Below are 27,145 nucleotides of genomic sequence, written 5' to 3'. Positions count from 1 at the left end.
GTATAGCTAAGGGATTATATTGGTCTTCATTACACAGTGAATTCATATTTTTTCCTTTCTATTTGCTGACTTACAATCTAGGGATATCTGTGGTTCAATAGCTTTAAATTTATGTGGTTATTGTTCTTAGAATATCGCAAATGTAATTTAGATAGTGCGGATAATTTAGATAGTTTGGATTGTTCTTTGCATGTTCTAGGACTTGGTTCCATGTTTTCTGTTGAATAAATAAATGTTCTGTTTTTAAATCCTCCTGCAGACATCTCATAGTGCATCTACTTGCTCTGGGAGATACTCCTTGCTGTTCTTGTCCTCCACTGTCTGTAAGTGAAGCGTGGAATTAGCCTTTCATTTACTTATGATGATAAACTGGTTCTGAGTTTCACACTCACCAGCTGGTTTTAATATTTTTCCCCATAAGTATTTATCTTCTGAGTAACTGTGTCTCTCAAAGCATCTTTAGATAAATATTAAAGAAATAATGTAGCTACACCATGTAGGAGGAAAAGGGAAACTCCAGAGGTAACCTAGACCGTGATATAGCCAGATGTGCCTGACAGATGTTTCTCAAACCTGTTCTTACAAAGTTCAGTGATAGCAATTACAAAATCTCCTGAGATACCTTGGCTATCTGAAATATCTAAGAGACATCCCAAAAATATCTGAGAGCAAGGCTCCCTGAAAATCTAACCAAGAAATCTGTAGCTGCAAACTAAGCCCATTATCTTCTCTCTCTGACATGCATCTTTTTTTTAACAAAAGATGTACGCATCTGCAGGCTGTTGTCATGCTCCTGGTAGTCATCTTTCCCAGATGAAATAATTCTCTCAACCTCTTCCTTATGTCATTTTTAAAAAACTTCTGTTTTTTCTGTTGTGGTTCTCTGGACCCTTTCAAGTGTGATGAAGCTTATTTTAAAGACATTATTTTAGCTTAAACCAATATGTACTTCATAGATTTTAAATCTGTTTACCATCTGCCTTTTATTCCTGTAGTATTTACTGCTGTATGTACAAAGACTGATGCACATGTCTAACTTCAGAGGTACATTTATTTCAGTGAAGTTATCAGTGGTAAAATTAAGCATGTACACAAATCTTAATTGGATTGTGGCCTCAAAAATATAAATGTAGAAAAATAAACAGGAGGAAAACAAAGGCAAATAACTTTGAAGCTCACTAGACTTACTTTACCAGCAGTTTATTCATAACTAAGTTCTGGAACTGTGGATCTTCCTTGAGACTTTCCTCTGTCCTCAAGTCTTACCTGAGCTTCTGATTCACTTAAAACCAAGGTGGTTTCTTCCACATAATTTCTGAAACTAACCAACATTTTACAGATTATCACTAGCACCTTCAGAATTATACAGAAATGGATATGAAGACAGCACAAACACGTTTGAAATTGTGCAAAACGAACTGGTATACAGGTTGGAGCTCAAATTCTCTGTGTGTGATTATAGGTCTATGCAGCCGAATTGAGGAAAAACTGTGGTGGAACACTATACAGTTACAGGGCACCGGTTATGTTCTACAAAAGTTGACACAAGCTGCTTATGGAGTATATCCTGTCCAAAAGACAAATCATTCTGCAATACAAATAACATCGCTGGATATTGTAATTTACAGGAATTGTTTGTAAAGTTACTGTGTAAAACCATTACTATGTGGATGTGGATGCAGAAATGTTTTCCGTATATGTTACAGGATGATGAATGGTACTGAGAGAACTTCTTGCAGAAAATGCAGTATTTTCTAACATATAGGAATGAATTAATGCCACAGAAAAAATAGCCCTAAACCCACCTTTTTAATGAAGGAGAAAGATGGGATAATCCTTATGTGAACTTTTTGCCAAACCAATGGGGGAAAGAGGGGGAAAAAACTAAACTTTGGCTGCATGCTTAATGGGTAAATTTATCTGATTTGAATTATACAAAATAATAGGTTCGTTCTATTCAAGTCTCATCCCAGACCCACCCCCCTTTTCCAGCCCTAGGGGAGGGAGCGTTAAATAATGGTCTGTGTAAACTGATGCTCATGCAGTAAGAGTTTGGAGAAGTGCTGCTTGTACAAGTTAAAGCAGGCAGTGAAGAAAGAGCAACCCAATAAAAAGCAGCTGCAGGAGCAAAGTGGACCTTTCCGAAATTAAGAGACATGTCTTTCTTCATGAGAGTTTTGACAATGAAATGCAAGCAGACGCTGGAATCTGAGAGGACTTACATTTACCATGCGATTTTCGTCAGCAGGTTTCACCAACTGCCCAAACTTTCCAGCAGCCAGTCTCTGGAGGTACAGAATAACTCTCCAGCAGCGGCAGAGAACAAAGGCGAGGAGATGGTGGCAGATTCAGGGCGCGCAGGGGAGCTGCTGAAGCCCACCCCGCACCAGCTTGGCAGGGTGAAGAGCCTGCAAGAAATGCCCGGACCCAACACCCTCTACAACCTCTACGAGTTCTTCTGGAAGGACGGCTTCGGCCGCATTCATGAAATCCAGGTACAGCTTACTCGGCTATTTAATGCTTTATTCACGCGAGGGTTACTTAAACCTTTCCTTTTGTCCCCCCACAAAACATTGCTTCATCACCGGGTTACCAGCACCGCAGCTGGTCACCGCCGCGCCGCGTTCCCGCTGTTACGAAAGCGCCGGGAGTCGGAGGATCCCCCCGTCCCACCTCCGCCTCCCGTGGCTCTTGGAGGTTTTAGCATTTGGGCTTCGGTGAAGAGCCTGCGAGTACGTGGCTTCCGAGCCGTGCCGACACCCTGCTCCCGCCTTCCCCCTTCCCTTGTACGTGGGGTGGCTGCCCCAGTCTTTGAGCTCTTTTCACATATTTTGGACTTTTAGCTAGGTGCCTTAGAGTAAAAAAAAAAAAAAAATCCCCTCTTTTTGAACGGGGTTGTTTCACAAGCTTGCAGAGGACTTATTTTTGGCGGGCGGAGCTGGGGAGTGTGGGCTTTCCTCGAATCCCGGGCCGCAGCACCCACCCTGAAGGTGAGGCCGTGCCGGCACCCCGGGCTGTTTCCACCCGGGACCGCCTCAGTCCTGCAGCGGCTGAGGCGCTACCGCCAGGGTGGTGTGCGGGGGACTCCCGCCGCCTTCCTTCCCTCGGCTCAGCCCGGCGCCCCTCTGCTGTGGCCAGAGACCATTTTGTCTCTCCAGCCCTCACTTCTACCCTGGCCTCCCCTTACATAAATATGCTTCGCATATATAGGTCCCCTGAGGGGGCGGTAGATGCGCCTGGCCCCGCTGCCGTCAGCGCTGGCCGGCCCACGGCTGCCGCCCCCTCCCCTCAGCAGGAGGCGGGCGGTTTGAAACCTTCCCGGGGGGGGGCGGGGGGGGCAACACTGGCGCTGCCCGCCCGCTGCCGTCCGCCGGCTCTGCCCCCCCTCCCCGGGCGGCCCCATCGGCTCGCGGGCGGCGAGGGGGAGGGGAGGCGGGTGGCGGGAAGCGGGGCCTGATGGCGGCGGGAGGTTGATGGCGGGGTGAGAGGAGGGAGGGCGGAGAGCGGCTCCTGTCACCTGGCGTAAGTGTGGCAGCTCTGGAGTACGCGGTGGGGTGGGAGACGGTAAAATGAACCTGAACCCGGGTGGGGGCTGAGAACTGTCCTCTGTGGCTGGGGCACCTCCGCCTCTGTGGCGGTCCGCAGGCCGCGGCGCGTCCCGGTCCTCAGCCCCCCCCGGCGAAGGTGGGTGAAGCGCGGTTACCCGTGCTCGGGGCAGCAGGAGCTGGGTGAAGGCGTACCCTTCCTCCGTACAGCGTTTCTTGGATGTTGGCATGGGCAGCTGTCTTACCGTAAGGCTGTCTCTATCCAAAGATGCATTTTTTTGGTTGCTTGGCCAAACGTGTGGGTTTCATTCCTAAAAAGTCACAACGCACCTCCTGGGGCCCCTTCCCCCAGTCCAAGTGATTCTAAAGTGAGCACTTGTGTTTGAGGGAGTAAAGCAGTGGTTTTCACCCTTCTTCAGTTGTGGATCCATAACGCTTTCCACTGTCAGTACAGATCTCTTTGGTAATACCTCAAATGTGGCATTTATTATTTTGCTTTTCTTAGTGACCTTTCCCAGATCGCTAGGAAGAGATTCACAGACAACCCCAAGAGGTTCACTGCCTGAAAATCACTGAAGTAAAAAAAAAAAGAAAGAGAGGGAAGTAAAAACAGAAAAGGGAAACCAAACAGAACAGGACAGAACTTTAAATGGTTTGAGGATCGAAACTTGAAAGTTAGGATTTACAAAGGGCCTAAAAACACCAGCAGGAAACGCTAAAAAAAAAAAAAAAAAAATCACATGTCTGGCTTTGCCGTATTTACCATTGAGATTTCTAAAAAGAAGTGTTAGGCTCCTCAGTCTATGCTGTGTTTGATGGCAGCCGAACTAGGTCGCTGATGATGAATTGCTCAGCTTAATTGCTTGCTAACCAAGACACATACAGCTGAAACTTTATGATTGCTAAAGCTTTTTGTTGCATTATATTTCTTTTTTTTCTCTACCTCTGTGGTGGTGCACAGAGTTTGAGAGGCACTCACCATAGTCTCATAACACTAAAAAAATACTACCATTGAATTCAAGCTTTCACTGTTCTTTCACTGTCAAAAGAGTGAAAATTATTCAAATATTAAAAGGAATAATAGACAACATAAATAGTATATGCTTTTCGCTACCATAAGCTGATAGGGAAATTTTCTTCTTTAATGAACGTTATTCATAAAAAGGAAAGCAGGAGGAAGGATAAGGAGGAGTTGTAACATGATACTAGTTTTTATTCTGTTTAGAGTCTCAAAAATCACTTTACAAATCATGGATGCCCTGTTTGCATACGCGCTGGATGCAAATAGGCATTAACTGGATTAATAACAGTCTGTTAAATTTAACAATGCAGTGAACATCAGGAATGAATTAATCTGAAACCCTCTGGTAACCAGCACAGCTACTTAAGCGATGTCCTTCAGCGCACACAAATATTCGTATGCTATATGCAGAAGGGGTGGGGAAGCCGAGCACTTTTTTACAAAGGAGGTTCTGTTCTCAGTAACATGATTCCAGTTAGTCCTGGCCAAAGCAGTAATGCCTACAGCAATTATGACAAAGGGAAAGTATTTCTAATTTGATGGGGTTAGACTCTTTTGTCTCATCAGTGCTATGCAAGTATAAAGAAAAGAAAGGTGAGGGGGGAGGGTTTGGATGCTGGCAGTTTGAATTTATGATGTGTGAAAGAATGTCTGGTGTGAGAGTGTTACGTGAGACAGGAAAGTGTAGTATTTTTAAGGTTTGGAACAAGGGAAAGAAAAACCTATGTTGTGATAGAAAATATGGATAAGAAATTCCAGGCATTTCTTTAAACATGAAGTTGATACAACTGAACATCATTCTGTTGAAAGCAAGAGATGTCCAAATACCTTGTCCTTGTCTGTTTCTGGTTTAAAACTAATATTTCATTTATTTGATCAGATGGCTTGACACTTGATTTATTTTCTGTTGAAGTTTGTCCTCCAACGTAAACCTCACCATGAGTGGAAAAAACAAGCTGCTCCATAAATAGCAAAATTTGTTGAACCTGTTTTTCAGTGACTGGTGACCTGTATCCCCCTCACCCCACTGCCTTTTCCTTGCAGCACTTATCTCCCAACTCATGCTTTCCTTTAAAGACTCATGATCTCATTTCTCTCCAAGTTCAGTTTCAATATCCCTAAAATATCTCTGGAGCAAGAGACACTTTGGGTTTTGGGAGTGCTTGTTTGTACATTGGTCTGCATGTGGTGTTTGGTTAGCAGCAGACCAAGCAGAAATGGTAACTATTGAGTTCCTACTGTAGCATTTCCCTCATGAGGGTGACTAATATGTGTGTCTCATTTGAATCCAGATGCTGATTTTTGAAAATGGTAAGAATATAATTGCAGGAGACCTTTAACTCTCTGTTAGACTTAACTGAAGTTGGCCATTGTGTTCCAAACGTAGTTAAGAGGAGATTGGCAGAAACCACAGTTGCACAACTCTTGTTTTATTTGGAAACCAGGCAAAAAGAGTTAATTTTTTTATAAGCACTTGGTACCATGTGCTGAAGAGTGATTCATGATTCTTAAACTTCTTGTTGGCAATTAAACAATTCATCTCTGTAACCAAGACTGATTAAAAAAATATTTGTCATAAGTTAATCTTGGGTCAACACTAGACTTTCACTAGTGTAGTTCTATCAGACATCTTTGATCTGTAATAAACATAACTCTGCAAGCAGATGTCTTTAGATTAAATGCAGGTAACGTGTTGAAGTTAAACTTCGGTCAGTTTAACTTGTCTTGCTACTTTAACCTGAAATAAAGGCTTTAAAATTTAAAGCTTTCTTAAATCTAAAGTCCTAATAATATCTCTTTAACAATTCCTTTGCAGTTTGGTTTTTTTTTTTCCCCCCTAAAATGATGATGTACCTCTACTCCAAGTGAATTCCTGGGAGTTGGGTGTTTCATTTCATGACCATGTCAGAATGAAATTTGTTTGAAATAATCAGTAGGTTTCATGGGACAGTGATAGCGCAATCTTACTGGAAAACTTTTGGAGTTTTTTTTATACATGATTTAATGTTTTCTAATCCTCTTTCTTAATTGCCTGTTGCTTGCCCCCAGCTTGAATTATACAACTTGTGGATCAGCCACTAAATAAACCCCACTGCAGGAATAAGACCTCAACTTTTCCTTCCTTTTGCAGAATTAATGTATGTCATTCTAAAGTTCACTGCTGATGAGCTGTCCCAAAATGCAGTTTCTCACTAGGCTGCTATGCTATCATCGTCCTTGGTTAAATATTTTTTTTAAAGAATAAAATGGTAGAGTAAGTCTGTATTTATAAAAGACATTAAAAGTAAATTATTATATCTTTGTATTATACTGTTAATTTCACCCTATTTACCTCTGTGTTTTTCATTTCTTCAGACATTCTTCCCAACCTGTTTGATCTGAAGAGATGTGTTTTTAAGTGCCCCAAGTCCTTTCATCTTCTCAGTATTTGGTTTCACTCACGCTTTGTGCCTTAGAGCTTCGGGTCTTTTCAGTCAGAGGTCCTGAATGGTGTGACCTCTCTGTTTGCCTTGTGGATATTTCACAGTAATGCTTAGATGCTTTCTCCTGACATTTCAAACCATTCCTTGACTGGAAAGCTGGGGATCAAGTTGTAGATGTGATAGATTGAGTCACTGTATGACAAATTGTCAGTTTCCTTTTGTGTTACTTTTCATTAGTAATACTTTACTTCTGTTTCTTTTTGTTGGTGATACTGTAGCAAAAACACACTCAGGAATATGGAAAGATCTTCAAGTCTCACTTTGGTCCCCAGTTTGTTGTATCCATTGCAGATCGAGATATGGTTGCTCAAGTCCTCCGGGCAGAAGGTAGAGCACCACAAAGAGCTAACATGGAATCCTGGCAGGAATACAGAGACTTGCGAGGGAGAGCCACAGGACTTATTTCTGCGTAAGTGTTGTTACTCCTTCACTTTTTAAGTTTCCTTGTAAAAGTTTAGTGATTTTCTGAAGGACTGTACAGGACATCTGGGAACCCAGGCTTTTCTGTGTCGGGAAATTTGTACAACTAGTGGGGGGAAAGAGGGTAGGAATTTACGGTGAATTGTTTGTTCTGCTGTAAATTTTCAAAGGGACGGTAATAATGTGTAGTTTGAATGTGGAGTAAGCTACTTTGCATAAAAATATCCTTGGGGAATGTGTATCAGCTAGAGATGTCTGAGCTGACTCGCTTACCTGGAAGCAATATTGCAGAATAGGGCTTACTAACTTTGGTACTGTGCAAATGTGGCTTTATTGCTTCAGGTCTAGACTGCTGCATCCAGTTGGCAGTGTGCTGTGTGGACTTGTTGGCTCAGGCTGGCTTTAGCTTTATTGTTCAACAAAGTGCCCCCTCAGTAGATTAATGTAGAGATGTCAATGTATGGTAAATTCATACTATAGTGCATCGCCATGCAGATATTTTTGTACGTGGCTGATTCTAGAAGAGTTATCTGTCCTAAAATCTGTCTTTAAAGCTTGCGTAAGCTGGCAGTGCGTGTGGGTGTGGTTAATTGCCACTGGGAACTACTCACAGTCCCCACTGACATAGGATGTTTATTTAGAGGGAAACTAATTTCCTGAGTCATGGACAGTCTTTTTCTTTCATGGTGGCAAAAGGCATTATGTATTGCACTGCAGACTCGAATCTTAAGCTGCAGTTCAGAGTCAAACTGAGAGTTCCTTGATATTTTGTGAAATGAGATCTTAAATCAAGAGATAGTTAGAAAATGTCTGTTAAAGAGATTAAATTATTTTGCTGGCCAGTAAGTTTCTGTACCTTGCAGCAGCATTGCTCCAGGTGAAAGAATTTAATGGGAAATACTTAAATAGCAATTTAAAATAAATGCATAAAAGACAATTGCCTGTCTTCGTAAGGAATTGAAAGATATCCCTGGAACCTCTGTTCCTAAATACTCTACTCATATGAAGCATGCAGATACTACAATTCAGATTTTTAGTCTTCAGCACAAAGATTTCAATACATAGCTCTGCTAAAGGAGAATGTAGCTGTGAATTTTCTCTGTAACTAGGTCTGCTATCTATTACTTTGTAGGTTTATAATTAGGGTAACTGAAAGTGATGTGTCAGTAATGGCATTTATGGTACTAACTCAAATCGTTGATTTGTCAGATCTTGATGTGATACCTTTCGTAATTAAGCACCAATTCTATGTAAAAGCAATTTTGCAGACTATCCATTCAAATATTTATTTAAAGTAATTTTAATAAGAAAATTTTGCAAATTTTCTGTGTTAGCTACTACTAAAATACTAGTATAGAGACACTTGTCAAATTCAGAACACTGAGTGGACAAGTTCTGTCACTCAGACCAGAGATTGACTTACAGATGTACATCCACGTTGCAACACTGAAATTTAATGAGGATGTGCAATAAATACAGAATAAAAATGTAGGAGCATAATACCATATACGCATTATCATCGTTTTCATTTCACCACTTGCTTTCATTTGAGATGAAAAATCATGAACAGTTTCATTGCGGCGCTCTTACCCAGCTAATGATTGTTAAGGAGACTTGTGTTTAGACATTATTAATAATTTCTTCTAGGGAGGGGGAACAATGGCTAAAAATGAGAAGTGTACTGAGGCAAAAAATTCTGAAACCCAAAGATGTGGCTGTTTACTCTGAAGGAGTCAATGAAGTTATCACAGACTTAATTAAAAGAATCCACACCCTCAGAAGTCAAGAGGACGATGGGGAAACAGTGACCAATGTTAACAACCTTTTCTTCAAGTATTCAATGGAAGGTAAGCCCAGGCTGTATAATGTCTGTAAAGAAAATCGATGTAAAGCAGTGTGCTTATGGTTGGCATTTTTGTCAAATGACGACTGCCCCGTTGTGATTAATCTGAAAAGGGAAGCTTGATATTCTGCATTTAGGTGTCTTCGTACTTAATGCAGCAGGTATCACCAGAATTCCTTTGTAGAGCCCAAAGGAATGCTACCTTGTACTTAGGCACAATTCCTGTGGAAATGTTGGTATATAGGCAAAATGTACAATCAAGGCCCTGAGCAGTTTCAGTACTCCGTGTTTCGTATTAATTTCTCAAGAATATGGGTGTTGACCTTTTAACAATGTGACATCTAAGACGTTAATTTAACAACATACTGGCCGAATTCCAGGTGGGGAATCACTGAGTGATGTACCTAAATTCTATTCATAGCTTAATGAGGGAAAAGATACTGCTTTCCCCTGCCTACACATGCCAACTGTGGGATTGTTATGCTTGCCTTAAAATCATCTGCCACTGGCTACATTAATGAGGGAATGCTAAATGGAACTCCAGCCTGAGCTAGTACAACATTTCCTGCGTTCTTATAGAATGTAATGGTGATCCATATTTCATACATTCCTTTAACTGACTGCATACAACCTAATCTTGTTAAATGTAGTGCCTTTATAAACATTGGTACTCTTTGCTGACAGGCAGCTGAATAATTTGAGATTTGCAAGAACTTCCAAATTGCTCACCTATGGAGATGCTGTATTAAATGGCTCGCTGGCTGTTTGGTAAACTAACCTAAGTCTGTTCTACATTAATAATGTCTAGAAATGGCATTCAACTAAGAGTTACCAATTTTATGGAATTTTAAACTCTGAGCTTACAGATTCACTTTAACTGATGGGTTAGTTTAAATTCTTCACATTCTTTTAGCTTTTCATTTATAACTTGTGCCTGGCACGCACTTATTTCCTATATGAATTGCAGTTTAGTTGACCCTGTCAACTGTTCAGGGAACCAATGTGTAAGATTTTTTTGAAAAGACTGTGTAAAGAGCAAAAGAATGCATAAGAACTAGCAGTTGCTCAAAGAGGCACAAGAGAAATAAAAGGCACAGAAAAACATCTCCCCAGGGAGGAAAGTTAGGGAAGGAAGACTGAGTTGAAAATAGCCAGATTTGAAAATTATTTTTGTCAGTAAAGGAGAAATATGAAGCAAAGAACAGGGAAAAAGAAAAGTTTCTTAAAAAAAAGAAGTATATATATACACTTGAGAATTCATGGAGAGTTTGATGGAGGACAAGATCAAGGTTAAATATCATAGCTATGGTACCTGTTTTTAATAGGAGAAACAGAGAAAAAAAGAGACCAGAGTGTTAATAGACCAGTTACTTGAATTATCTAGTTAACAGTTATTCTAATATTGCCTGGAAAGATGTGGACAAACTGTTACATAATGAATTTAAAAGCACAAAAAACATTTGATTTGGTGCAAATGGCTCTGAGAAATTATCTAAATGGCTTTTAAAATTACCTAATTGCTGTACTGGATTTTAGAAAAAATCATTAAATAAGATTATTTTAATAATAGAAATGCTTTTTGTACTGTACCATGTGATATTTTCATAAAGAAACTGGGTAATATGATCTAGATTTTGCAAGTTGGGAGGAGAAATTGCTAGAAACCTGGGTTCAGAAAGTAATTAAAAGTGGTTTGCTGTCAAACTGAGAGAACATTTTGGCTAACTCCAGTAGGGCAGTTTCTGGCTGAGTTCTGTCTAATATTTAATAACTTGGATATGTTTATAAAAACTGAGCTGAGAGATTGCAGGGCCACTAATGGATGAGTAAGAATTAACTTGATAAATGGAAGAAATAGTCCAGAGTTGAGAAGAAGAAGAATAATTTAATAAAAAAATATATAAAGTTCTTTGGGAGGGAGATGGTATTTCTAGTAGGGATCACTGCAATACCGCAGACAAAACATCTGAGGAAATTACAGCAAGTCAGGAACAAGAGACAAGTCAATATTGTCACTTGCAACAGTGTCACACACTTGCTGTTTTTCAGGGCTACATGGAGTATATCGTGTGCAGTGAAATCACTGTCTAGAGTGCAAGCTCTGTACCCATTTATGCATACTTGTTAATCATTTACTACCAACTTATGATGAAGAAAGGCATAGCCACTGCTAGAAACTCCTGCGTTATCACCAGTTATCAGAAATGTCTTTGGACTTGTATGTCCCTGTGTGTTCAGGGGCCGACATGGCAGGATCAGGATTTGTGGTGCAATGCAGAACACAGCACACATGCTGGAGGGCTGCTCTACTTCTGCTGGAATTCCTGGCTGTCTTCTCATGCATTATTGACATAGTAGCCACTGTCTCGCTACAATGTTTAGCTGGGATTTTTTACTGTGTTTTAAATTTCTGTTTTATCTGCTCCCAGATGCAGTAGTAATAACTAAGCATTTTTGGAAGGTAGTTCCATTATTTTAGCATTATAATTCCTTAAATTATTAATATGTATATATGCATGTGTATAGCAAATTCTTTGGTTTCATATGTGCAGGTGTGGCAACTATTCTGTATGAATGCCGGTTGGGCTGCCTGGAAAACAACGTCCCACAGCAGACTGTTGAATATATTGAGGCTCTGGAGTTGATGTTTAGTATGTTTAAGACCACTATGTATGCAGGTGCTATTCCCAAATGGCTTCGTCCACTTATTCCAAAACCCTGGAGAGAGTTCTGCAGATCCTGGGATGGACTCTTCAAATTTAGTAAGACTTAGTAGTAGAAAAGTTCAGCTGTATTTCTGCAGGTTCTGTGTGTGTTTGGACAGGACTTGCTGCATTTCTCTTCTAAAATTATAAGAAGACATTGTCGTAGAAGTAAGTTTCGTATTAAACTCAGATTGGCCAAGGGAACCGTTTTAAAAATTAGTCTACTGAAAAAGAATTTTACCAATACACTTTAAATATTCCCCTATTTTATACTGCTGTTTCTTTATTTATCTTCACCTGTTTCAGCGCACAGTCCTCACTCCAGGTCCAAGTTCTTTGCCAAGGCTTTATCTTAAGCCACTCAAATTTTAATGAGGGGGGTTTTGTTGACTTCAGCAAGCTTTCAGTCAGGCACTCTGACAAATAATCACCACTAAAACTGAATAGAAAGTTAAAAAATGAGACTCTAGCAATTAATTAAACTCTTTGTGAAGTTTATATATACACATACAAGGATAGAAGTACACTGCTGTACTACAATATGGTTTTTTTTGTGAATAAAGCATTCCAGGCTCCTTTATCAATCAGCTTTCATGTAAGTAAGAAGAAGGACTTGTCTTTGCAATATATTTTTTTAATATTCTGGAGTGTTTAAAAAACCTTGAAGCCTTTTTCCTTCTCTAAGGTTGCATGCATTTTTAAATTTGTTTTATTAGCACTATTTGTCTAGGTAGGTCTGTGTACATCTTCTTGAGAGTAGATTCTTTAGTTTCTTAACTTTTTATATGCCTAATATGCTTAATTTTTAATATGTATTGGTCTACAGTTGCCTACCTACAGTAGGCATTAGGGAATCCATTTAATGCTGGTACAGGTGTGTTTTCTGTGAAACATACTTTTTTACACTGCCACTTTTAAATTATTTCCCATGATAAAGCATTCTTGTTCCCTTTTGTGAGTTAAAACCAGCAGACTTTGGCTTTATCCTAACAGCAGCTGAAAAACTGTTCTTGAGGAATTTGTTCTGTTTGAAACTTGTTATGCTGTTTCTTTGTTTAATTCCTTTGTGAAAAAGGAATTAAATGGTGATAATCACTGTATGTGATGTGTGTGTTTGTGTAGGATTCATAAAAGAACATGTTGATTCTAGTTCTTTTTTTTTGTAAGCTCATTCTGCAAGGCATTAACTTTCTGAGGAGTTTTCCTCTTTTTAAAGCCCTTGTTTCACTGAAGATGCTGTTCATAGTCACTAAAGTATAAATGGGACTGTGGGTGAAATTGCTCAAAATGTCATTCACTGAAGTTTTTCAATTTTTGTTACTACTTGATGCTCCTCATCTTTGTCTTCAGTGTGATTTCAGTTCTGTGGCTTTGACCTTCTGGTTGCTGCTAGTATCTTGTAGCAGCCGCTGTGTGCTGACTTGCAGCATGCTCTGCAGAGTTCACCACTTCTTGCAGAGTCATCAGAAAACAAGCCAGGTGGGCGTAAAAACTTGACTTTGAGCTTCCTTCGCTCCCAGTCAGAAACTATAGTCTCTTGTGTCCTTTCCTCGTGCTCAGCATTCTCATGCTGTGAGCTACCAAGGTTCCTGTCAGCTCTGTCTTTCCTTGCCGTGAGTACCCGAGGACTTCCACCACCACTCTGTTCTCTTTTCCCTGAGAAAATAGATTCAAATATTTTGTCTTTTTATAGCTATGTAGTGTAGTGTAAGGGGGAAATGTCATTACTGAATGGAACCAGCAGAAAAATAAAAATGGAGGCTTAACAATTTTTTTTAATCCCAAAGGTCAAATCCATGTTGACAACAAATTGAAGGCTATTCAGTCTCAACTGGACCAAGGAGAAGTAGTAAATGGTGGGCTACTTACCTACCTCCTAGTGAGTAAGGAACTTACTTTGGAAGAGATCTATGCCAATATGACTGAAATGCTTCTGGCAGGAGTGGACACAGTAAGCTTGTTACTGTTTTTCTTGTGCACAATTGGTTTTGTAAACTAGTACCATTCACAGCTATCTTCAGGGGGGGGTATGTTGTTTATAAGGACATAATTTCTGGTACATGTAAGTCATTACATCTTTAAAATGATAAAAAATACTTACAGCATTGTGTAATCTCTCTACTAGAATGAAGTCAGTGTTGTTCTATTCTAGCTGTGGTTTGCAGGAACCCATCATTTGGGAGTCAGTTCCACAGTTTATTAAACGGATAAAATAGAAATTGTCTTTACATTCGGCTTGAATTTCATACATTTTCTTTTCCTAATTTGAATATCAAGTTGGTATTTGTGCTTCTTTACGTAGACCACCATAGAAAAGGCTGCTGAAACTTAGTGTGAAAAAATTAATCAATAAACTCATATGTAGAATTTGGTAAAGGATTTTTACATGTGGCTAATTAAATCAACTGGGACACACATTATGGATCAGATACCTGGTTTGTGCTGAAGTCCATTAGGAGGGGGGTATTAGGCCAGCACTAATGTACGTAAGGCATGAGTTCGCAACCCATGCTTGTGCTGGCAACATGCAGTCAGCGCGGCAAAGAGCTGTGGTGATGGGGCTCAGCATTAATGAGGTTAGCGTACGAGGTATGTTAACACCTAGTGAAGCATTTTAAGTGATCATCTTTCCTTATTCTTCTGGTGTGTCATGTAGAGCATTTGAAGAAACATTAAGGTCACGTATATACCTCACCGTCCTTTCATTCCTATCATGTGAAATCAGTGTAGCTTAGTATTGACTGCAGCATGACAATCAGAAGAATAAGAGAAGCTAAAAATAAGGTATTGTATTGTATATACAATGTATATGGAGTTATTTAGAATATCAATGAACACTATTATTGTAAATGATTGTAAATGAGCAATTTTTTAAAAGAAATCTATATGAATTTGATAAAGAAAGTGCTATGTAGGACTGTGTTTAATAGTCTTACAGTAGAAAAGATTAAAACAAGTAAAAAAGTAAAGTAGCCTTAAAGTAAAAAAAACTGTCTGGATAATTGAATTCAGATTTTTTTTGATTTAAGAAAGTTTGTAAGGTTTCTAAAGAAAACAACAAAAAAAACCCAACAGTAATGCTTTTGAATTCTAAAATAAGGAGCATATGTAAAGCTTATTTATGTGCTGAAGATTATTCCATTGGTTAAATATTCCAAGGGCTTATGAGTTTGGAGACCTTTTTGATGTTTGGTTCTTAAGTAAAGCAGTTATTCATCCCATTCATTTTCTAATCTTTCAGACCCTTAATTTTCCATTTTTAGTGTGTGAGAGAGTTTCCATTAAACTAAAAGGACAGTGTTTAAGTTCATGCCAACAAGAGTTTCTCTTTCCATTTAACTCGGCTTTCTCAGCTGGCAACAATCATTTTGTGAGAGGACGGTACTTCTGATTTCCTCATTTCCAAGTAAAAGACAGAAATTGAGGGAACCTTTTTTCCCCTGCTGCTGTCACTTCAGATCTCATTTTATCATAGAAAGTGAAAGAAGTTTAGAGGATTATAAAAGCTTTCAACAAAATTGTAAGGCAGTTTTTGGCTATAAAGCATTTTGGCTGTCCCTGGAACAGTGCTAATTTTTAAGAGGTTATGAAGGATCTGGGAACCTGGGAAGAAACAGTGCTTATATCAGAGAAGTTCTGTATGCAGCTGGCACAATTGCCAGCTCCTCTGAGCTCTGAGGGGAATAGGGCAGGGCTGCATTTTAGCAAGGGACAGCCACTCAATATCCCAAGGAGAAAAAAAGAAAGGTTCTGAGAATGGTGCTTCTAGCATTATATCCCAGTTTGAAGACAAGACATAAAAGGTCATCGTCATGACGAATTTGCATTCTAAATTTATCTTAAATGTAAGCTCAAAATAAGACATTTCCAAAAGTTGGGTTTTTTACCCATACATTGTTTATAACCTTAAGCTTTGTTGTGCCAATGAGTGAGAAGCTGAAAATAAAACTGTTTCCTGCCTATAAAGTGAAACTGGTTGTCTGTCTTTGTTATACAAGTTGAAAAAAAAATGTTTAAAAATAATTCAAGAAAATTAGGGTAGAGGTTACATTTTTTCTCTCTTAAACGCTGTAAGATACTAAGAACAACACAAGTAAGGAACAGAATGATAACATTGTCACTTTCTCTGCCATACTTACTCAGGAACACTGAAAATACATTTTTCATGGTAAACTTTCTGTCTTCAGTGATGATTGTGAGGGAAACAGGCTCAAGTAAGGCCATTTGCTTAACCTTAATGTCTTGGGTGCAGCTGATAGTAGAAGCAAAATATCCTGAGTTCCTGAGTCTGTCTAGTATTTGAATGGAACAGTCCCTGAAAGCCAGGTAGGAGTTAAACACAGCGACTCATCGTTAAATGAATGGTAAATATTGGATCACAAATAAAGACTTGAGGTACTCTACTTAGTTCCATGTTAGTACAGATGGAGTGAGTTCATGCTCTCAGAGTGTATCCTAAACCACAAATGTGCATTGAAGTGCAGTTTTTCCAGCTGAGGTGAAAGAGAACCAGATGATGGGTTCCTTTAAATCATCTTGTGCTCAAAGTTGAACTGTCTTCTGCCTTGTGTTCTGTTTCTTCCTTCAGACAAAATATTTTTAAATGATTTTTCACACAGTACCTCTTTTCTGGAGCCTTGATGATTATTAGAATCATTAATTGGGGGGTGTGTGTGTAATATTTTAACATTTTGGGGCCACTTTATATATATAAGCTCTTCTTTTAGCTTCCTTAAGAAAGCTTTCAATAGGACACTGAATTTCAATCAAGTGGGAATTTTCAAGAGGTGGAAAGTGTCAATTGTGGTGTAGCATTCCTTACCAAAGGATAAAGTGTAATCTTAGCAGTGATAATATTAATTTTGTTGTGTGGATGCTATGAGGAGACTACCATATGCTTAAAAGGGGTTGGTAATGTTCTGAGTAGTATCTCTTATCTTGTATCCTGTGAAATGTTTTTGTTGGGAAGAAAGGTGAAACATATTGAAAACTAACAGTTAACTTATTCCATTGCTCTTTGGAGTCTTTATGTTTCAATATTGTTTATGTAGTTTTGTTTGCATTTGTTTTTTCTGTTGCTTTTTAATATTTCACTGGGAAAAAATCAGCATAGGTTGTTTTGATATGTGCGGGATTTTTAGATGGAAAAGGGATGAAGGAGGGCATAGTGAAGTCTGACAACATCCCATTGAGTCCAGATGTGAATCATTGCCAGTCTGTTTTATAATTTTAAATGTATAAAACACATAGTTGAAAACTGATCATTTTTCTTGGCTTGAAATGATTTTTAATCTAATCCTGTTGGACTTGATGGTGATGGTTGTGGTTTCTTCCTCAGACTTCTTTTACTTTGTCCTGGGCAACATACTTGTTGGCAAAGCACCCTGAAGTTCAACAACGTGTTTATGAGGAGATAGTCAATAAGCTGGGGAAAGATCAAATTCCTGCTGCTCATGATGTCCCAAAATTGCCTTTGATTAGAGCTGTGCTGAAGGAAACCTTGAGGTAAGTAGCAGACAACTGCAATCATTAATTAAAAAATTTAATTCCGTCTAATTGTAATGGATTTTGAGTCCATGCTAACGTTTGTATTTAGTTGTTGTTACTACTATTTGCTGCTTCTGCTTTTATTTATTGTAGCAGTATTGTGTCCAAGGATGCCCAAGCAATGAAATATGATCATTTACATAATGTTTAATGTTTTTAAGTATGGTAGAATTAGTATCACATATGTAGGACATGTCTGTTAAGGTAGGTAATTGAAAGCTTGATTTTTGCCTTTTAAGTATTAGTCTGTATGGTGGACTGCAACAACTTCCTCCCCCACACACTACTGCAAAGTGGTACTTTGCGGTGCCACTACAATCATTTTAAGCTTCTTGACTTAAATTGAAGGCATGTGACACGGGTTTTTTTATATGTTTATAACAAATGTTCATAGTGAGGTGAGGGGAGTAAGAGAATTTTAGAGAAGGCATCAACAGGGCTTTTTCAGCTCCCCGTAGTGCCAAAACATTTCCAGCTTGACCAACTGGTTGCATGTTTGTACATGTGTAAAGCAAATAAATATATAAACCAAATAGCTCAACCTCCAGTTACTAGTAAATAACTTTTCTCAGGCATTAATCATATTCTCACAGATGATTCAAGGTCTTTGAATCTCCAAGGTGTTTTGAAAAACCTTTTTGCTGTGAATGCATATTGCATTCATATTGCATATTTACGAATGCAAATTGGAATCTAAACTTTTTAAGTTGTATTAGTTACTACTGTTGAACTTCTCATAAATATTTGTCTCTAGGTTATATCCAGTATTGCCAGGAAATGGAAGAGTGACCCAAAAAGACTTGATCGTTGGAGGATACTTGATACCTAAAGGGGTAGGTTCTATTGCAGTCCTCTGCAGAGAACACAGTTTAATTTTTGTGTATGAAATGTGATTTGTTACGACATATATACACTTCATTGATTTCAAAAGATTTCACCAAGCTAGAGCATTAAGAGGAAAGTGTTTCAATAATACCCATTTATATGACAAATACGGATTTTATAATTGATTTGTTGCTGTTGGTTTTTTAGATTTGGGTCATAACTTGCTAATCAAATTTACCATCATGACTTGTTCTTAATATTCTTGAGGGTGGAGTCTGTTGATAACATCTCTGTGCAATGTTACAATTTGATTAAAAAAAAATTCATTATTCTTGCAGTTTTCTAATTCTTTGCCTATTAATTCCCTTTTGTAGAAAGACTTTCATTTCCTTTTTAAATTATGAATCTTTCCTTCATACTATTCAAAGATTACACAGAGATCATGGTAGAACTGTATGGCTCTATTTTAAATGACAGCACTTCTGTGTTAAAGCAACGTACCTTTAAAACAGTCAGGATTCTTAATTCTTAATATACTCATTTAAATATTATTCCACACACATTCCCTCCCCCCCCCCCGCAATGTATTTCGAAACATCGTCACATCAATTATTGCTGTTTTTTTTTCTGAGGGTTTTTTTTTTTTAACTTCGCATCCTCCATTTTTTCCTTTTCCATTGTCTTGTACCTCTCTTACCCCTTTCTCTCATACCATCTTTTTGAGGCAATTCCCAATAGTTGTGACTTTTGTTCCCACCTCCTTCCTCACGGCATCTTCTCTCATATATCCAGCAACATTTAAAACAATTTGAAGATTATTTCATTTGACCAGTTGAGAAAGAGATCTGATTTTCTAGGTATCCTTTTTGCTTCTAGAATCACTCAAAGATACTTAATTTTTATCACGTCATAGTGCAGTAATTACAGTAATTACAAATACTTTTTTGTTTTGTTTGTGTATTGGAGTTAGCTAAATATAAATATCATTTATTTCCTCAGACGCAGCTGGCACTCTGTCATTATACTACATCATACAGCGAAGAAAATTTCTCAATGGCAAATGAGTTCCGACCTGAACGCTGGCTGAGGAAAGATAATTTGGACAGAGTAGACAATTTTGGTTCAATCCCCTTTGGTTATGGCATTCGAAGTTGTATAGGAAAAAGAATTGCAGAGCTGGAAATTCATCTTGCACTGATTCAGGTTAGAACTATGTGACAGCATTACAGAAGAAAAATATATTGGTATGATTCTTTTCTATGTATACCATTTCTGGATATCTTACAGTGCATAGAAACTTTGTTTTGGAGTGTTGTCTAGCATACTCATCCTGCAAAGGCTTAAAAAATGGAAAATAATTATGCTTGAAATGTAGCATACTAGTTAAACTACATTGCAGAAGAAAAATTCTTTATACCACAAATGAGGTAAAACTAAAGGTAAGATTGTTAAGGAAATATATGGATTTAGTACAGAAGGTTTTTGTAAGCGAATTGGAAGTCTTTCTTAATGTATGTTAGAATGGTTACCTGCTCAGTTTTGGTATTTTACTTACAAAGAATTCAGTACTTACAAAGATGTAAAAAAGTTTTTATATCCTTGTACTGACCACAGTGTTATGACAAATAGTAGAATTTTTCTATGTTCTGTGGTTTTCTGTCCCTTCTTGTTCTTTCTTCTGACTTTATTATCATTTTAGATACACGTAATTTATAGTTATATAAGTAGTTAGTACATATTGATATATATTGTTTTACATTGCTTCATATCCTAAAGAAAGCTTTCCCAACAGCTGCTACATTTTTTGTCATTTACAAGACAGCCTTTAACTCAAATACCGAGTTCAGATTTTGTGCAGCAAAACTCAAAGATTTGGAAACTATTTATAGTTACTTAACTACAAAAATACTTAGACCCTTTATATGTATTCAAAGCAAAGCTTGATTGAATTTGCCTTAGAATTTCCTTAAGTAAACTCCTAGAGCAATCTCTGAACAATTATCATCTGTCTTTCAGAACTCAGAGTGACATAGCTTTCAGGGGGCTGGATAAAACAAACATACTTGCATCTTTTTGAAAAGGAGGAACAAGGAAGTAATAGAGAGCCTCCTTCTCCTTTTGTTTTCTGGAAAGAAACTAGAACAAAATAGCACACAACCTATTAACAAGCATCAAGAATATATTTAAGTGATTTAAAAATAGAAACACATGAAGCATGGAGCAGATCAAAGCGAAATTGTTTCAGACCAGTCTAGTTCCTTTCTTTGACTTGATCACTTACCTAATGTGGTGGACATAAAATAAATCATGTATTCTGACTTCAGAAAGTATTTTCACATATACATACAGTCCTATACATTGTTCTCACAATTAAATTAATAAAATTTGTTCCAAATGGAAGTACCTATAAAATGCATGCACAACTGGTTGGAAAAAAGAGATAGCTGGAGGCAGTAGCTGTCAAATATTTGCTGTTGAACTGCGAAAGCGTTTAATTAAAATTCTATAAGAGTCTGTCCTGTGTTTGATTTAGGTTGGTATTTTCATTAACAGTGTAAATGATGGATTAGAGAATACCTTTAGAGTTTGCATAGGATACCAAGCTGACATGGATTAAGTTAAAATCAGAGGATGTGAATATAGAATTACGAAAAAAATGGAAAAATATTCCAAAATCAACACAAAATTGTTCACTAAAGACAGTTGCAAGTTACTGCTCTTGAGAAGAAATCAAATGCATAAATACAAATCACTGACCAGCTGGCTGGGTAATTAATACTGTAGAAACAGACTGGAGGGATATAGTAAAAAATTGGTCAACGATAATGATGCTAATTCTGGCAAGGCAATGTAATTCTTGGGTATATTAACAGTATTAACCAGCATGTTGTATGTCAGAAAGAGGAGCTAAATTACTCAGTCTTACCAAACACTGGCAAATCCTCAGCTAGACAATGATATGCAACTGACCGTGTGCGCTGCATTTTAAGGACAATATAGTCAAATTGGAGGAAATTCAGAAGACAGAAAGAATAACCAGAATGAGAAGTTTGAAAAACAGAAGAATGAGATGAAAATTTGATCAAACATCTAACACTGAAAAGGTAGTTATGTATAGGAAAATAATGCATTGTTCATCATGCTTACTAGGAGAAGGATAAGAGAAGAATGCTTAGTTTATAGGAAAAAGTGTTTGAGATTTAATATTAGGAAAAGTTGAGGATGTGGTATTTCCTTCTTGAAAGTTTAAAAATAGATAGCTGAGGTCTTCTCTGTTCAGCTTCAAAGTGGGTGAGATAAATCTCTTAAAGTTTGTTTTAATCCACGATTGCTGTGATTTATGTTTGCAACTGATTCTCTCAGTTTCATTAAGTGTATGGAGATAGAGGTTTCATGTATAGAGAACCTGTGTGATTGAATTATAGTGATTCTGTTCAGGAGAGGTTCTAATATTTGACTCCTTGAATTATGATTGTTTCATTCAGTGCACTGGACAGTTGCTGTCTCATGGTTGTTTTGTTTCCTTCTGCCCAGGAAGAGAAATGCGTGCAATGGGATTGGGACTTTCTTACTGCTTTGTTTTATAATTGCACGTATTGATTTATATTAAAGGAAGTGAAATAAAAACACAGAGAGAGTAAGCTCCTGAGGTTTGAAAGAGACCTTAGTTTCTCTGATAGCTCAGACCGTTTAATCTAGTTGTGTGGAAATTCTTCAGAAAGGAGTGGCTCGGTCCTCCCTCGATCAGAGGAGGAAGATTTTTAGCTATAATCTTTACCTTGTAACAACTATTTTTTCTTTCCTGTGTGGGAATCATAGCACTTAGACTCCACAGAATTCACAACAGAAATTTTGTTTGTGACAGTCTCTTATGTTCTCTTTTCCAAAGTCTAATCTTCATCTGTAATTTTGCAGCTTTTCTAATACTTGTCCTGTTTATATTCACAGTTGCTTCAGAATTTTGAGATCAAAATTTCTCCCAAAACCGAACCAGTTCATGCCAAAACCCATGGACTTTTGACTCCTGGAAACTCCATCAATGTGCGATTTTCTGACAGAAAGTGAGACTCAAATGTTTTGGAAATACTTGCGTGATTTTCATGGGAACAGACTTGCATCTTATGGATGTTTAATCGTGTTTGTTCTCTGGTTTGTAGGTATTTGGCAAAACGATCAAGTATTGTGTTCTGCCTTAGTTCTAGCAGTACATAAGAGAAATTACCTCTCCTATAATAGATAATTACATATGAAAATATATACTGAAAAAATTCCTTCTTGCACTGGGAATCTCCCTTTACCTGGAAAGATTTCTAGTAATAACAACACATGCATTGAAAAAAAACAAAATTAAATTCAGATATGTTAGTATCATTCAGTGGTTTTGTTACACAGCTTGTCGTAAAAGTCACCTACTCAGTGAGTCTATTTGAGAGCAAGAGGATTACTATATAATATGTGAAAATTAGCTGCATTTATGAGTTAGTGTTTTCCTGTTTCGTGTCCTCCAGTGTTTTCTAAGTTTCCACCTAACACTGAAATTATGAGATCATTTTTCTCTTGTGTGTAAAAACGTTTATTCTGTGTATTAAAAAATTAATAGTAATATGAAAAGTAATGACAGAAAAAATACAATTTATGTCACTTTCTTTAGACTCGAAATGCAGAACAATTAAAAATTTATCAAAAAATAATCTCCATAAAATGTTTCTATATAATTTTTAACAAAATTAAAAATCTTAAAAATAAAAGTTTAAATGTCACATTGTAGAGTTATGAACCCAGACATTGTCCTCATTACCAAAGCATAAGCTGAGTGGAATAGCACAGGCCACTTTCACTGTTCTAGCTAATATTATGCCAAAACCAAATGTAAATAATAAAAATGAAGTAGTTGTTACATTTTTATCATATAATTAAAATACTACTATTAACTATCTTCACAGTTCTTCAACAGTAAGAACTGGAAACTTCCCATTGTAACATGCTGAACCCATAGGCAGGTACACAGTTGCCTTCTGTAGGATGGAAATGTGACTACTGAAGTATTTGGAGATTTTTTACTATCTAGTGTCTCATATAAGGAGTGGACACCTGAAAGTTTTTTTTTTTAATTATTATTTTATTTTTCCTATGACAACTAACAGAAAAGTCTCTCTTGCATGATACTTTAGTCTTTAGATAACTTTAGTATCACTGCACTAGCCTTACGTTCTCATTTTTGAGAGAAATCTTATACCTTGGGACCGTGTTATGCCTTGAACAACGCTCAAACCTGTACATCCTAATATGAAACTAACTATGTAATTATGTATAGTTAACTGTTTACATGTCAAGCTCCGACTGTTGTTTGTGAGGTAGTGTACGTACTGATAATTGTAAACTTTTCAGACATATGCAGAGTTAGAGAAAAGTTGTGCAACTCAGTTTTTAAAACGACAACATTTTTCTTTGCTCATCTAGCTATAAGAAGTCAAAGACAGGTTACAAATTAAATTACACACTGTAGTTTTAATGGTGTACATGGAATTCCACATAGTTAACTACTACAGTCACATTGTTGTAGTATTTTGATTACTTTTTGTAGTGCCTTTTCAAGGTCTTGACAAAAGAAAAAAAAATCCTTTGTATGGATCTCGTATATAAAATAATAACACTAAACAAAATTGATCTGGTTTGTGAGAAGATTACATGTTTACATGATGACTTTAAAATGTTAATCTTGTATTGAGCATATATATGTACTGTAAGAAAAACAGGCAATCTGTGGAGGGTTTTTTCCCTTGAATGAGCTTGCCTTCTGATGTTGTTTTCCACGGCTTCACATTATTCCCTCTTTTTTTATTTCCCATTGTTATTTCCAATTGTCCCCATCTTAAATAGAATGAAGAGAGTTGTATTTGCCAGAGCCAGCTGACATCCCAAAGGAGATGTTTTGCAAAGGTCTGTTTAAAAGTCTGCGGATTTGATTCCATAACTCTGTCTGTTTTTGTTGACTTGGGGACCAAAGAGCCCACGCCTTGAATCCATATTTGGATTCTGTAGGGTGCCCTCCTTCTGCATTGTCATGGCATCATTAGAAACACCAGCCATTGCTATGTTGCAGTACATTTGCTACTTGGTATCAGTCCCTAAGGAATACATCACTGTAGAAGAGGGAAGAGGCATTCTAAAATGCTCTTTAAAGCATTTGAATCTTTTCATGAAAACAGAAAGCCTGTGATTTGTTTTAATAGAGCATCTATCCATGTAAGTTGTCTTTTATACATAATAAAATATTTATACAGAATTTACAAGTCCTGGTTCTCATTTTAATTGCTATTTATAATTGCGTTTTCTTTAGCATCTTAAAAGTTTTTAACTTGTTGGATAGAACTAGAAGAGTCACTGCTACATGGGAAATTACTAGTTCAGCTAGAAAAGATGGGGATTCATACAAGAATTTAAGGTGTGTAATGACCCAGTTGAAGGAGAGATAATATTGTATTAAGAGTGCTGTCATTCTGGAGGAAAGTTACTGGCAAAGTTACTCAAGAAATACCCTAGGACTGATTCTAATATAATGTTTTGATTAATGATAATTCCTTAATACATAGAAGAGTATTAATGATATAAAAAGTGAAGGCATAAAGCATAAAAAAAAAAAAACAAAACCACAAAACCAAACCAAAACCCAGAATGTAATAGAGATGGAATGGAATTTAATAGCAGAAGACATGTATGTAGGGAATAAAAAGAATTTACGTGAGGAGCTCACCAATTGAAAATGAAATGTGTGGAGGAAGACCTAGGTAATCACAGATGACTAGAAATTGCAAGTGTGTTGGAATAATGAAAAATACAGCCTAGAATGTATGAGGTGAAATATCTCTGATACAGATTGGGGAAGAACGGGTGAGACTGCATCCTTAGTGCTATGTACAGTGTGGTTATGTGTTCAAGAAAGGTGGAGTTTGATTTGAACAGGTAAGGCAACTACTAAGATTATTGGATTAATAAAGTTTCTGTGAGTGGAGAAAGGGTTGTACTACAACACTTTTTGCTCTGACTCCCTGTGATTTAAGCAGACCACAAGCTTGCAGATCAAGCCCTGGCACATCTGGAAGCTGTGTAACCATAGGCTTAGGAGAACTTGTTTCTTTGTACACAAAACTCTGCTGGCTTGATTACGCTCCTTCCAGCTGGATTAGATAGCAGCTAGCGGAAACGTGGATGTCTGCAAGAGACTAAATGTATCCTCAAAAATATTCACGTAGTTAGTCTAGAAAAGTGAATATAGAGAGCATTAATAAATGTTCTCTTCAAATACCTTCAAGTTAAGGTGTTTACTCCTTAAGGTAAAGGGCAATGCTATCACCAACTAGCAATGAATAAACTGGTATAGAAAGTTTCAAGTCATCAGGAGAATGAGAATTTAGAATAAATTTACTGTGAGAAATGTTGAAGACAAAAAAAAAAAGAATCTCCAACCAGCCATGAAATGATGGAGCATAGTGAAAAGAATTCTATAGAATAATTGTTTAACTAGAATCACTGTATTCAGTCAGTCTGTTCTCTGTTTTTTCTTACTCTGTTGTAGGTACATAGGTGTGGAAGGAATCTATGAGGTCAATGATGAAGTAGTCACAACTCCAGCAAAGTTATATGCCAATGGCGAATGAAACTTATGAGCTCCTTAAATACCCCAGCATTGATGTGGCTGTGAAGACGGAGAGTAGCATGCCTGGCAGCTGTGAACATGAGAGAAGTAGGCACTGGGGGTGTGTTTGGTGCTAGAAGCAGAAGAGTTGTGCTGTCATGCACAGGACTGGGGAAGGGGAGTAGGAGGGCCATGCAGGGTGGAGGCTTTGGGGTTATACCAAATAGATAATCTATGAAAGCATACATGAGATCAAAGCTAAGGAACTGGAGAGGTGAGCTGTAGGATGGGGGAGGACAAGAGAAACGGGATGAGGCAAGAGCAGTTTGGGAGCCTGATGTGTGTGCTATTTGCACCATATACCAAAAAAAACCAACCCGACCACTACTGTTTTTGATCATTGAGTTTTTTACTTCCTATGTTATGTTGTCACATAATGTTCATAACTTTAAAAAATGCTATTGTATAATTACTGAAGATTTACATCTTTGGTAATGTCAAGCTTCCCCTGTGTGTGCCCAGAGAAAGACTCTGAAGGGATATTACAAATCACTAATTCTCGGTGTTCCAGAACGACATTAGTTTGCACTGGCAGGCTCCCATGGAGGCAGATGCATTGGAGGGGTTTTCACCTCCTGAAGTGTCAATAGAAGATTTACAGGGTCATGTGAAAAGCAGATGCTAAGATGATTTAAAATTCTACCAAGTTATAGTCATAGCTACTTAGGACAGATGTAAATACATATGCCAGTACAATCACTATGGAAGACAAGTCCAACTGGTGTTACACATTGGACCCTTCTGATTTTTGCAAGGTGATCATCTGTGTCATGGACTGTCTATATTGAAGCAAGATAAACTATGGTTCACTGGAATGCGTGTTGGAAAATATTTGGGAAGAGGTCCAAAGTTGCTGGATATTTCTTATTCATATATAAGTTTTCATCTAAATTTTACACCAGCAGTAGTAAATAATAGTTAGGTGGGAAAGTGTGAGTAGTAACTATTTTAATACCTGATCATTTTTAAAATATATTTTTTATACATAGAATCATAGAATCATTAAGGTTGGAAAAGACCTCTAAGATCATCCAGTCCAACCGTCAACCCAACACCACCA

At 37.6% G+C, this 27,145-nt stretch overlaps 1 protein-coding gene across 4 annotated transcripts; it reads left to right on the top strand.

Annotated features, from left to right (window-relative positions):
* Positions 1-236: 236 nt before the first annotated feature.
* On the top strand, positions 237-24,637 carry CYP27C1 (cytochrome P450 family 27 subfamily C member 1). 4 transcript variants are annotated; one of them, XM_075152924.1, is made up of 10 exons: positions 237-323; positions 2,249-2,495; positions 7,268-7,458; positions 9,117-9,316; positions 11,865-12,074; positions 13,805-13,968; positions 17,356-17,522; positions 18,319-18,397; positions 19,389-19,592; positions 22,338-24,637. In XM_075152924.1, the coding sequence occupies exons 2-10, from the start codon at positions 2,337-2,339 to the stop codon at positions 22,452-22,454; spliced, it is 1,491 nt and encodes a 496-aa protein (XP_075009025.1). In that variant the 5' UTR covers positions 237-323; positions 2,249-2,336; the 3' UTR covers positions 22,455-24,637. The 4 variants fall into 4 exon arrangements, with proteins under 4 accessions (XP_075009025.1, XP_075009023.1, XP_075009024.1 ...); XM_075152922.1 differs by lacking the exon at positions 237-323 and having other exon boundaries at positions 1,784-2,495; XM_075152923.1 differs by lacking the exon at positions 237-323 and having other exon boundaries at positions 1,784-2,495; positions 19,389-19,633; positions 22,338-22,424.
* Positions 24,638-27,145: the final 2,508 nt, after the last annotated feature.

This window comes from Calonectris borealis, chromosome 6 (genome assembly GCF_964195595.1).
Source record: "Calonectris borealis chromosome 6, bCalBor7.hap1.2, whole genome shotgun sequence".
In the NCBI taxonomy this organism is placed as follows: Eukaryota; Metazoa; Chordata; class Aves; order Procellariiformes; family Procellariidae; genus Calonectris; species Calonectris borealis.
Note: the sequence above shows the minus strand (reverse complement) of the source record. Positions and strands in the feature narration are given on the sequence as shown.

What these genes read in the sequence shown, in the direction of transcription:
- CYP27C1 (XM_075152922.1), top strand. Translation starts at nt 2,157, where the DNA reads ATGTCTTTCTTCATGAGAGTTTTGACAATGAAATGCAAGCAGACGCTG. An exon ending in GGATGGACTCTTCAAATTTA is followed by an intron (nt 12,075 to 13,804) that starts GTAAGACTTAGT and finishes TTAATCCCAAAG; the next exon opens with GTCAAATCCATGTTGACAAC. An exon ending in GATACTTGATACCTAAAGGG is followed by an intron (nt 18,398 to 19,388) that starts GTAGGTTCTATT and finishes TTATTTCCTCAG; the next exon opens with ACGCAGCTGGCACTCTGTCA.